At 37.6% G+C, this 13,914-nt stretch overlaps 1 protein-coding gene across 1 annotated transcript in view; it reads right to left on the bottom strand.

Annotated features, from left to right (window-relative positions):
• Positions 1-3,686, bottom strand: part of LOC122658896 (putative glucose-6-phosphate 1-epimerase) — a 42,206-nt gene extending 38,520 nt beyond the window's left edge. Inside the window, exons 1-2 of the mRNA XM_043854050.1 lie at positions 3,672-3,686; positions 3,400-3,575 (exon numbers count right to left, since the gene is read on the bottom strand). Coding sequence (XP_043709985.1) covers positions 3,400-3,492 — 93 coding nt within the window. The 5' untranslated portion in view covers positions 3,493-3,575; positions 3,672-3,686. The remainder of the gene's footprint in view (positions 1-3,399; positions 3,576-3,671) is intronic.
• Between the last annotated feature and the right edge of the window lie 10,228 nt (positions 3,687-13,914).

The following is a 13,914-nucleotide window of genomic DNA, read 5'->3' as shown; positions in this document are numbered from 1 at the left end:
ATTAATTAACTAATTAATAATTGTGATGTACCGCATGCATCATGCAATCTCCATCTGCCGCCATCTCCATCGCTCTCTCGATTAATAAAACCCTAAATCTATTTTACATTCCAGTTAAAGCAACCTTAGAGAAACCAACCCACCAACTGGGGTGTCCAAGGGAAGTACATATATTTTATTGAGAGAGAGAGGAGGGCATACATCCATACACATCATGCCATCCACACGCACTAGCCATTCATTAATTAAATATTTTCTATAGCCACTGTAAATTACAAATATTAAAATACAATCCTTCAATTAACATCTCATGAAAATTAATTCTTAATTCTCATTTTTAAAACAATTTCTGACACAGAAATTCACAATAAGGGTTACAGTGGCAATTCTGTAATAAAACAGCCACTCTACAACCAAGCAGGGTTACAACACACTTAATAGCCAAACAGCTGCATACTAGTAACCTTACAACCCAACAGACCCTCACTAGAAATTCAATAACTAAACATGACCTTAAAAGTAACTACAAGACCAAACAAACCCTTGCTTGAGAAACAACATCTTACTATGTGTTTGGCCAAGTAACAATTTCTGTGGGCCTCAACACATCACACACCAACAAGGCCAGACTTAAAATCCCCAAAACAGCAAGTTATACTCGCTGGCCCACAAACAAAAACCCTAGGTCTTACCCCTCAACAATAAACAATTCAATGTTAGAAAGAGATTTAAAATAATGTTGGTAGGCCTCACTGGAAGGGCCCACCACCCTAGGGTAGACATGATCCAAACACGGGCCGATATAAGTCCATAAACTATTTATAAACAATCCCAAAATTTAAAATAGTATGTGTCTAAGCAGTTTTAATTTTACTGGCCTGGGCTGGGCTGGCCCAGAATGAGTTCCAAAAGCCCAATAAGCTAAGGCCCAAAAGGGTTTAGAAACTCATGAAAGGACCATAAAGATGTTTTTATTACTTTAGAGTTTTGAAAAATCTTAGTAATACAATCCATCTTCCACATGCAAGCTAATGTACCAGCCTCAGGTTGGCTTTGAACTTTTTTTAAAAAAATAACTGTTCAAAACAAGAGATAGGTGAAGGGGAAGTGATCGTCGGCCACCCATGGACTAGTCGGCTGGCCTGCACACTGCCGGGGCTGGCTGGCCTATGCACAGTGCGGGCTGGTGACTGGCTGCTTGCCTGTAATAGGCGGTCTGGCTGCCTGCTTTCGAGTGGTGGCCTACCATTGGCTGCCAGCACGCGGGTTGTTTGGCTGCCTGCCTACAGGCGGGCAGCCTACCACTACCTGCCTGTGGGTGGGCTGCTTGGTGGAACTTGGAAGGACTCTGCTAGTCAGTGGGCCTGCATCCATGTGGGCTTCGAAGGTTGGCGGGTCCTGATCCTTACGGGCCTTGCTGGCTTGTGAGCTCTGCTGACAGCCAAGGCCTACACCTGTGCAGGCTCTGCTGACTTGCGAGCTTTGCTGGCTGCTTGGGCCTGCATCCTTGCTGGCTCTGCTGGCTGCCTCAAAATCCATACCTGCCTACCAACAACTCTTGCAGGTCTGGCCAAGAAACCTTTTTTTAATTATTATGTTAAAAGAATGATTATATAATAATATAATGCAAGACACAAAATCAAAATTAAAAAACCTTATCCAACATAAGGGAGGCTCTAATACCAATTGAAAGAGTTGATTCAAGAACAAAGTGGGAAAAGAGTTTAGGAAACTCTCTCTGTCTCTCTCCTAATAAATTATAACTCTTATAATTTCCTATATTCTCTCGCTCTCAATAATATCTTCATAGAATTATATAGTAATAATAATTCTAATCAAAGACAATTCTACTAAATAGTCTAATATTGCTATAATAGGGAAGAGGTAGGAACCCATTGGGATATCTACCTTTAATATAATATCGAATAATGCCTTTAATTTTCAACTAAATATATTCACCAATACATACATCACCTTGCTGGACACAGGAGGGCAAGGGGGTCTTTTCCAAAGGAGGAGGACAGAAGATGACACATGTTGGGCACCCCGACGGCGTGCCCAGCCTTTTCCCTTAATATTTTTCAAAGACTTTTGTAAACTATTTACAAACATGCTACCGGATCCGGATTTTGTCCAATCGTGTACAAATACTCTCTGATATTCTCCAGTACAAGAAATGGATTCTATGTTCAGCATCTCTTTCATTCATTGCCAAACACCAGAAATCCAACGCACCGATATATAAACATCAACCATTGATACACCAAAACCCATAATGCCAAACTGCAATGATAAGGACCTCTAAGATCAAGGGACCAATTGTAAGCTATTTACAAACATGCTACCGGATCCGGATTTTGTCCAATCGTGTACAAATATTCTCTCTGATATTCTCCAATACAAGAAATGGAATCCATGTTGAGCATCTCTTTCGTTCATTGCCAAACACCAGAAATCCAACGCACCGATATATAAACATCAACTATTGATATATCAAAACCCATAATGTCAAACTGCAATGATAAGGACCTCTTAGATCAAGGGACCAATCGTAACCTACTGATGAGGATCTTGTTCTTAAGCAACAGACAGTAGTCCATTTAAGGTTCTAATGTGAACACATCTGTACAATCACACTTGTGCTTCAGAATCTACATTTTTGAGAACGCACAGTACCGTGCAAAAATCATGTCCAATTCTGTCCCTAACTATGAACAACTTTTAGGTTAAAACTAAGGGCAACAACCACCCATAAAATCATGCAATTAATAAAGTTTAAACCATAAAAATATGGCTTTGATGGACACACTTCCAACATCTTCATCTGCAAACAAAAACACTTCAAAGGGATAATAGTAGACTGTAAATAAAAGATAAAAAAATAAGATAGTAGATAGAAATGCCCTCGGAAGGAAGTAAGGTAATGCAGGCAACACGAGCCTAACTTCTTCGGATCTTTAGATCTTAATGTAGAACAGTGTTTCCAACATGCAAATGTACACAAGAAAAGGTATAAATCATCCAACAAAGCAAGAAGAATCATTCATCCAAAAAAAAAAAAAAGCAAGAAGAATCAAATAATACCTACACAGATGTGAATACTGATAAAAACAAGCAGATCTATTGGCTAAATCAATAAACTCTCTCCAAAAGTACTTCGTCCATGAGATCCACACCAATTCCCTCACATAAAACAGTTCCACACCACACGATATCGTTTAACCAATAAACATACAATTCAGATTAAGAGCGCAAGAAGATTTCAAGAAGTCAGTTCCGATTAAAAAGGAAATCATTCACATCAATCACCAGATCCATTAAATGGAAAAAGAACTTGAAACACGTGACAATTGAAGGGGGTTTCTAGAATTCAAGAAAGAAGAGGGCAAACCGTCTTACCTCTGCAGAACTCCCGCGAACCTCTCTAAGAACGACCTTGTCGAGGCCATTAATGCCTTTACAGAGCTCAACAAAAGGTCTTTCGCTCGACATATCGCTCAAAGCCTATAACCAAAACGAACACCTGCTGCAACCTCTTCTCTTCTCTTCTCTTCTCTTCTCTTCTCCAGTCTTATCTAACCCAAAAGCAAAACAGAGCACAAAAAGGAAGTTTCAGTCAAGAGCAAAACCAAAACCTCTGCTCTTATATATAGACGAAACGAGAGAGAGACCGAGGTGTGAAATGCGAAAATACAGAGAGCGATTATTCGCTCCCGCCCTCCCCCACTCACTCCCCTTTTTCTTTCTGTGTTTTTGCCCTTTTTGTGCTTCGCGCATACTTAATCGTTTCCCTGTTGAACAAACGCGAGGCCGTTATGCTGAAGTGACTTGACGAAAATTTTCATGCTTGCTTAACTGATTTACCAAAATACCTCTTTCTCACACGATTGCGTCTGCACCGTACACGTGGCTCCATCTACTAATACCGTATGATTTGGACTGTTGTGATATTTAGTCGTCTGATCCCACCAGTTGTATGTAATGGGATTTATTATAGTGCAGATAGGTGGTAGGATGCGTGGTGCTCTTACGGTATTTATCTTAAGGGAGAATGTTCTCCGTGCCGCAGCGCAGGCTGTGCCCAGGTCGCTGCGGCTCAGAGAACAACGCCCCTTATCTTAATTACGTGTGGGCCATCAGTCCATCACCCAGTGAAGAGTGAAGACCGGTGCTTAGCTTTATTGATTTTTTTTTCAGTCATTTATTCCCTTTGTTTTATTTTTGTTTATTTTTCGTAAAATATTCCTTTGCTTTATATAGGGTTTTTGACAAATGCCCATTTGTCCAAATGCCTCCTATAACCTTTCTAATTGTAAACTCCCCTTTACTTTCAAAAGAGTGTAGCATTTTGGTCCAATCCATTACATTGGAACGTTATGTGCAAACGACTGGACTTTTTTGACCAATTTTAGACCATTCTACCCTTGAAAGGGTAGAATGACCAACCTAACCCTCACTTACCATATATGACCGTTAGAGATGTTCCTCTCAGGGAAAGAACACCTCTGCTAACGAAACCCTAGGTTTCTCTTCTCCCTTCTCAACCACCATGTTCACCGTGAGAGGAGCTACGACTGAGAGGAGCTAGTTGATTTAAAGGGTATGGTTCCCAATTAAACATGGTTGCTCAGTATCTAGGTGTTTATCAATGTTTACAACAAATGAATTAGATCCATTACTACTCAGAACTAGACAATGCCTTCACTATAAACTGCATAACCTTCACTCGCATACCATAAAAGATTCTATGTATTTAGCTATTTCCCTGAAAAGCCCATCCAAACCCATGGAATTCCTTCCATTTGGGATGAAAATTCAGGGTTTAATTAGAATTAGAATTAGAATTTTTAGAACTTTGATGTGGTGGTCCATGAATATGAATCATTAGATTTGAAATTTGAACTTGAAATGAAATGAAAGTTAATGGAGTTTTCTTATGTGATAATGAAGAAGGGAAAGGTGGGTGCCAAGTTGCTATCTTTGCAACCACTTGTATTGCTCTCCTATAAAGAAAAAAAAAAATAGACCAGTATTGTTTCAAGTCATCCTCGATTTAATGGAACTAAAATCTGCATCCAACCATTAGTCAGATATCCAAATATGGGTAAATGATTTTCTCCTTATTTTACATTACATTATGATAGTAGTGAAACAAGGGAATAAACCTGGGCTTTATTATATCATGTTTTCATTGTTTTGTTTAATGTGTGTAACCTCATTTGCTTTTCCAACAGAGAATATGTCTTCTGTTAGTGTGAATGAGAGCAAATCAAGGTACTTGAAGTATCCCTTCAAGCAATGTCATAGTAGGAAAAGAGCTATTGTGAGGGTATCAAACTCGTTAGAGAACCCAAGCAGAGTGTACTGCAATTGTGAAGACAAATTCAGAGGTGGTTGCAACTTCTTTCAATGGTGTGATCCAAGTCAAATGGGTGAACCAAGTCAAGTTGGCCTAACCAAAGATGCACCAAACATTATGGTTGAAAACAGTGCAAAAGAGCAACAGAGGATCCTACCACAGAGGAGTGAAGAGCTTCGCAGTCTGAAGAATAGAGTTAAGGCTTTGGAGAAGTCAAATGAGACAATAAAGTTATTGTGTGTAGTTATGGCAGGGTTATTTGTAGTGAATCTTCTTGTTATTATTCTGAAAATGTGATAGGATCTATGTAGATCCTATGGGTTTATAATGAAAGAATGTGGATTCTATGGGTTATTTAAAGTGAACCTTCTTAGTGTAAAGTCTTATGTAATTTTGTAATTTGAATGAATGAAAAAAAGATAGCTTCATTGGCAGTTCAAAAGAAGAGACTGTAATCCATTCCCTCAATAGCTTTGCTGTTTTTTGGTAGCTCTCACTAAAGGTTGCTTTACTTATGCATTCACCATGTTATTAAAAAACACATAACATGCACCACACCCATATGATATACCATAAATCATAAGATTCATTGTTCTTCCATCAATCCCAACTGTGGATATCAACTTAAACACATAAGATTAATTGTTCTTGCATCAATTTCAACCTTGACAGCAACTTAAACACATAAGACTCGTTGTTCTTGCATCAATCCAAACCCCAATCTTAGTGTTATGACAATATTATATATAATGTATTGTCAAATGTCATACACAACAAGTTAAACACTTAAAATATCAAGCTTTTTTTCAGCAACTCCATCCTTTTCAGCAACTCTTTCTTGACAGCAACTCCATCCTTGACAGCATCTCCTCCATCACAACAACTCCTCCTTGACAGCAAGTCCTAGCCTAGACAACAACTACTCTACATAGATGAATCACATCAAGTTAAGTAAATAAGTGCTTGCTTATACATGTAATACCAATGCATCTAATGAGCAGCATATTAAGCAAAACCATACATACCAAAATCATATTTGACTTTACTTTTACGTTCTCTTTGCCTTTTCTCTGGCAGCCCTCTTTGCTCTTTCTACCAAAGCCTTTTCTTGTTCATCTATAGTTAAGCTAGTAGTTGAATTTTGAGAGGACCTTATGACCCTTTGAGAGAGAGTTGGCTCTTCATGAATGTTTTTCCTCTAAAATTGCATCACCGACAATATTAGTTAATGGATAATAAACAAAACCTAAAATGTACTTACAAAATAGAATGAAAATCAAATATTTTAATGAGAGCAATAAGTACCTTGACACCACTGCTTTGAGAAGAAGCTGGCCTCTTTCCTTTACCCTTAACTAGACTTCTCTTGCATGTCCTCCTGTTATGACCATATTCTTTGCAACGGTCACAAATATTACTGAGGTTCCTCTTCATCCTCTTATTTCCTTTAGGTGGCTCATTAGCTTCTCTCTTCCTATTTTTACTAGGTCTACAAATTGACCTCTTAAAAATAGGAGGAAGCAGTGCAGTGTCAGCCAAAGTTTTGACATCAGATAGTGGGTGAATCATTTCACCATTGGCCATGAGATATCTCTCTGTTGTCAGCTATGGATTACAATACTCCAACAATCCTACTCTGATCCAATTACTAGTTGACCCAACATGTTTACATGGCAATTCAATTGCTACCCAGACTCCACATTCACAGGTCTTGTTTTTTAGTTAACCACATAGCTATTCAGACCATCTTGCACCTCATACTCATCTGCTCCAACATATACTAGATGACAGCACCTCACATATTTTTGCAAAATATCAAGCTTCTTTTTCATTATGGGAGTTAACACATCTTCATTGCTGCAACCCTTTACATACTTTTTCTGAAATCTACCCATCAATTTTAATATAATTTTATCAACTAAGGTAAGTATTGACTTGCTCCTATAGGATCCAACCCACTGACTGAATGATTCTGTTATATTATTGGTAATATGATCACTCTTGGCTTTGTGATCAAATGCATATCTTACCCACATAGTGATAGGAGTCCTCATCAACCACTCATATGCTGCTACCTTCTCTTCTTTCATGACATTCATAGCCCTTTGAAAACTAGTAGCATTATGTGATTTACTGGCAGCCCAAAAATATCCCCTCAAAGCAGGCCCTCCCCCAAACTACCTTAAAAATATTATATAGATGCCTGCTACAGTGTCTATGATATACTATTAGGAAATTGATTCCAATTGCTTCCATAAGACCCTACAAATCAAAATAAAAAACAAAATATTACAAAATATTATTGGAATAAAAATGAATCTCAAGAATAACACAGAAATATATGGATGGAATAAAAATGAATCTCAAATATATTTAATTTTCTCCCCCAAACTTACTTTTTGTTTGTCTGTCATGAATGTAACTGGTTCCCCAGTAGGTGTGACTGACCCAATACACCCAAGTAAGTGATGTAGGAAGAATAACCAATTGTCTTTAAACTCTGTTTCGACCACACCATATGCATGGGAAAACATTCTATTGTTCCCATCAATTGAAATTGCTGAAACCAAGACTCCACCATATACTCCAGTTAGATGACAGCCATCAAGGCTAATGAATGGCCTACAACCCTTTAAGAAGCCTTTCTTACATGCATCAAAGCACATAAAGAAGCGCTTGAATCATGGATTTACCATTATCACTCCATGTTTCTCTTCTCCATATATATTTTGCATTCTGGTACTGAATCACATATTCAATCCCAGGGTTTTCTTCCTTAACCATAAACCCATAATTTTCTAACTTCTTGTATGCCCTTGCATGGCTCCCATCAGTGTCTTCATTGACAATCCATTTAGTCTTGTACAGTTTACTGCGATAAACTATCACACCATATTGTCCTTTCAATAACTCTTCCATTGCCTGAATGCTCATTTTTGGGTCTGCCCTAAGATTGGCAGTCAATTTCTTTGCTATCCATGTTGCACTCACACCCTTATTTTTTAAACTGGACCATTGACAAGTGTGATTGACATTCAATGTCTTGATCACAATGGTAATCCCATCATTGTTAGGTGAAGCATGAACCCTCCATGTGCAACTTTTCCCACTACAGATTTCAGTTACTCTATTCTTATCATTTTTCTTCTTCAATACTTGAATACTCTCTTGAACTTCATATTCCTGTAACACCTCTCTAAAATGGTGAACATTTTTAAACTCTTGACCAACACTCAATACAATCTGTTGGTCTACAACACTCTCCCTGTCAGAAGTTTCATTCCCCTTTTCAGACTCACATTCTGTATTTGTCTCATTGCTATTTTGATCTCTTATTTCCTCATTTCCTTCATCTAAAAACCTGAGACATCTTCACTGTTACTTGTACTATCAGACATTTCATCTAATTCTCTTACCAAGTAATCATCATCTGATGTGTCAGTACAGTGTTCATCTACTCCTTTGTCATTGTCAAGTATATCACCAGCTGAAGGAACATCTCCCTCAATGGTAGTAGCAGTTGTGGTTGAAGCACTAAGAAAGCCACCACCTCTGCTTACACATCTAGCTGACATGCCAACCCCTTCAAAAGACATACCAGTTTCACTCAATGTTGCACTAGTTTCATTAAAAAATGAGACACCAACAGGAGTAGTACTGTGTCTTCCTCCAAGAACAACAATGTGGGTACAATCAGACCTCACAGTAGTATTCCCCACAGTGGGTGTACTCCATCTCCCACTCCTTGTTGTGAGTGAACCCCCTGCCAACTGTGGTTATACTGTCTCTCCTTGCTGTGAGTGAACCCCTGCCAACTGTGGATATGCCCTCGCTACTTGCTGTGAGTGAATCCCCTGCCAACTGTGGATATGCCTTCTCTGCTTACTATGGGTGTGGTTGATCTTGAAGTTGAACCACCCCTACGTATAGGTATTTTTGGTGGCCTACTAAAACTAGCTTCTCTCTGATTTTGGCTGTCACACAACTCAAGAGAAGTAAGCACTTTTGCATCCCTTTCTAGCCTATTTATTATAGTATCATCACCAATCACTCCCAATGTGTGTCCATTGATGGTAGTATATTCAGTTGGCTCAAGAACTTGCATATTGTAAACATGAAGATGTATATTCTCCTTATCCTTTAACTCAACAAACATCTTCATTATATCTCTGTCACATTTCACATCTACATCTATAATCATATCTGTTGTTATGTATTTCACTAAGAAGTTGACAGATCTTCCCTTGGCTATATGGCTCAAAACTGAGTTGTATAAATCCCCAAGCATCTCGAGGTAACCAAACCTGTCCTCTTCTACCACTTTAGATTTAGCCCTCACATTATAATGGTACACCAACATGTAATATCTATCAGCCATTCTATAAATTTATGCCTGTAATCATAAACATAAGCAGTTTATAGATAATCATAATCATAAATGCATCATACAACATTCAAGCAGACAGAACCATGACACAAACACTTTAACAAAACAGTTTAACTTATTATTTTACAACATTCAATCTCACAGTGAAGGGATCAAATCTTCATGAATTATATATAAGTAATTGCCTTTTTTGTTGAAGATACTATTAATATTTTCTTGCAAGATTCTTCCCAACTGATCATTAGCATTGAGAAAGGGACTGTAAGTTAACAGATCAGTTTGAAATGAACATTTATAATTTCCTAGTCCTGTCATTGTGTATTCAAAATTTGCCTTGTAATTGTCTGACAGTGTCCATTGCATTATCATTTCAGTTAATTTGAAAGGTTGATGAAGAAGAGAACTTTACACAGTTAGCATTCTTGACTCCCTCTACTGTTCTTTTTTCCCCCTCCCCTTTCCTTTTATAGTGCTTTTTATCTCAATTGAGTCATGTAAACACCTGATATTGATGGTGTTATTCTAGTTCATTGTATTTTATTTATTAATTTTTCACCATAGTATTTACTTAATGGTCTGTAAGATAAAGAAACTACTTGAAAACCACAAACCAAATGCAAAAAATGAGAAAAAAAATCAAATGAAGCCATAAGACATACCAGTGTATAAAAGTTTCTCAGATCATCTCCTCCAATGTCAAACCTAGGTTGGTTAACTATTACTGATGGCTAAAATTCACAACCATTTCTAACTTCCCTTGAACCATAGGTGACTCTTAGAGATACTTTTCTGTTAAAAGGGTCCAGTGCATCACCTATCACACCACCAACCAATAAGGATCCCTTGGCATTTTTTACGCTCAACAACAAAACAGAAACAATAAGCTATAACAATTCTGATGATGCTACCAGCATAGTTCAGCATCCACAAAGGGTTTCAAATGGGTTGGGGAAGAGATACATATGGTGGAATTCAAGAGAAAGAAGGCTGCATTTATTCATATACACTGTGGGATATATGGCTTCTCCTTCTAGTTTTGTTTCTTGATACCTATTTTTCTTCAACATATGTACTACGATCATAATGAATAAAATTATGAGATGATGGACAATAAAATAATAAATAAAAACAATGAACTAGAATAACAATGGTGTTAAAATTGGTTTGGTCTAATAGGAAATTCATATGAGATGATGGACATTAGAACAACAGTTCATTACACCAAATAAGATTCAAATGGTTTGCCATCTGAAATGAGGTCACCTACACACACAATCATCAACATATTACACTAAATGTGACCAAATTTACACTAAAATCATAACAAATTGAACCAATTGAAAAAAAATAACATAATTCCTAAACCTATTTCACCTAAAATAAACCCTAAATTTCAGATTCACAAAAAACCCTAATTTTAACATCTTAACATAATAAACACAATCGTCAGACCTTAGTTTGTTAGGGGTTTTCACTTACAGTGTATATGAAGTCCTCTGATAGTGAAATGAGATGAATGAGATGACTTCCACCTCTAAGATTTGCAGGTTTTTTGAACGAAAAGGCTACTGCTATGAAGAATGAAGCCGAATGAAGAAGAGCTTGCTGCAAGATGTTCCCTCACTCACTAGCTGCGATGATGAAGTGCAAGAGAGTTGCAGGTCTACTGCTTCAGTTCGTACTCACAAAGCTTTGGGAAGATGAGTTGTAGGGTTGAAGAGGTGAAGATGTTTGAGAAGAACCTCTCTAACGGTCATATGTGGTAAGTGAGGGAACGTTAGTCATTCTACCCTATCAAGGGCAGAATAGTCAAAAAAGTCCAGCCGTTTGTACATAACGTTCCAATCTAACGGATTGGACCAAATTGCTACACTATTTTGAAAGTAGGGGGAGTTTACAATTAGAAAAATTATAGGGGACATTTGGATGGGCATTTTCATGTGGAAATTTGTCAAAACCCCAAAAATATATATTGAGAATATGCAAAGAGGCATCAACAACATGGAATTTTTGCATTTTACTGGAGTGGGGCCACCATTTCTCCTCCTCCTATGTCTTGGCGCAGACACCACTTAGTTTGGCATGGATATTTTCCCCATAGAAAACATCCTCCTTAACTTGTTATGCTAATTCCAATGAATATTGTAAATGATGCATTTTAAGCCTTTTTTTTATGCAAAAAAGTGAAAACAAGGACGTGTTGCCATGCTTGACGGTACGACTCAATTTATTTTGGCCACATGTCTAAAGATATGGTAGCATTCAATAGTATGAATTAATAAGGCTCCTCATAAATAACTTCGATTTTTTTTTGTTTTTATCTTTAGTTTTTTTATCTTATTTTTTTTTACTTATTTTTTCCTCTATGTAAAAACGCAAATTGGGATGAAATTTTATTGATAGATAAGAATGATAAGACCTACTTATACAATAAATTTGAAGACAACATATCATGCGATAGATATATGTTATTGTAGGCAATGCTATGGTCCAGGGATCATTGTACTAATGTATCAAGCTGAGCTCACAATTTTTTTGGAAAGTTTGGGTCACCCTAAGGCGACCCAAAGTTGCCCTGGGCATCCTATTTTCAATTTATAGGGTTTCCCATGGTCACCCATGGGTGCCCTACTGTGACCCCTATTAGGGTTTGGTAAGACAAACCAATGCCCAGTCCATCTCTTTGTTGTCCCATAAAATTATGGGATCCATGTCAAAAAAAAAATACATCTCCATTCAATCCCATGGAAAAGAGGGATCCATCCCATACTCAAATGTTCAGTGGAAAGGAATCGATTCTTGTTTCTTTCACATCCCATGAATAATCACATAATCAAAACAACAGGAATTAACATAAATTTGCTAACCTGATGAGCCTCAAGTGTTACTCCTCCATTAGACAGTGGTTCTTCCTCGAACGAGCACTCCAAGTAATAGATCTGAACCTCCAATGGTGCAGCCAAAGTTCTCCAAGCCAATCCTATATCCTCTTCAGTTCCTCAATCACAGATCTGGGTTTCTAAAGCCCTAGCTCTAAAAAACTAGAGAGCAAGAAGAAGAGGAGAGAAGAGATCACAAGAGAGAGAGAGAGAGGAAGAGCCAAAAACGTGGGAGGGAGGGGGGAGGCACTGCCAAAAACGTGGAACACCCCCTCCTGCATTTTTGGGTATTTATATAAAGCCAAGGTTTCTAAAATCTTGGATGAGAAAAATCCCAGTGAGAGTCTGACTCTCTCTCTCTTTGTTGGCTTAATCTTGTTAAATCCTGAAGTGCTTCTAATTGGTGAAGAAGCAGAATATAATAGGGAATAGTATAAGTAATTATTTATTTTAATTTACGGATTATTGCAATTAACACCATATCCATTAATTAAATAAATAATCAATTATATTAGTAAATTCCAAATAAACCTCTATATGATACTAAATTATCATGTACCACCCCTCCACTAATCAACAACATCATTATAGAATCTAGGGCATGTACACCAGTACTGCCAAACCTCATTCCATAGTACATGTCCATATAAGAGTGTCTATGTATATGATCGGGTCCCTTAAAACTCGAAAAAACATTTTAATTAAATAACTATATATAATCTATCATTTTGTGTAAAATAGATTTTGCAAAAACCATTTTCAAAACGGAACTAGATCCAGATTCTGATCTGACCATCCACAGACAACCTCAATCTAGGTGTTCCTCAATCGGGTAGTGGTGACCATGTTGAGTAACTCCTTCACTCACAAAATGTTCACGCATTCTCAGAACACCAGCTTTGACTCACTTGAGTCTCAGTCATTGATGAACCAAAGAATGCGGTCACATTTTGCAGTGACAGGGTCCCCTAAGGTACAGGGTCTCGATGACTCATATCTATCCCATCCTACATCTGGCAGTAACACATGAGGGAATCGACAAAGTAGATTATTCGCCAATACACACATCGAACATGTGAGTACTCGCATTCATACCCTGACATTACATGTCTAGGCATATCCAATGCGATGACCATATGATAAGGGTACCCTACCCAAACCTTAGTCGTGACTACCATTTTAAGTAATACTTACGGACACATAATGCTAAAAAAGTTAATATCGCATGTGATAATATTAAACCAAAATGTATAAAGGTTCAATACAAAGTAAACCGGACCAAATCGGGG

Source organism: Telopea speciosissima, chromosome 4 (assembly GCF_018873765.1).
Source record: "Telopea speciosissima isolate NSW1024214 ecotype Mountain lineage chromosome 4, Tspe_v1, whole genome shotgun sequence".
Taxonomy (NCBI): Eukaryota; Viridiplantae; Streptophyta; class Magnoliopsida; order Proteales; family Proteaceae; genus Telopea; species Telopea speciosissima.
Note: the sequence above shows the minus strand (reverse complement) of the source record. Positions and strands in the feature narration are given on the sequence as shown.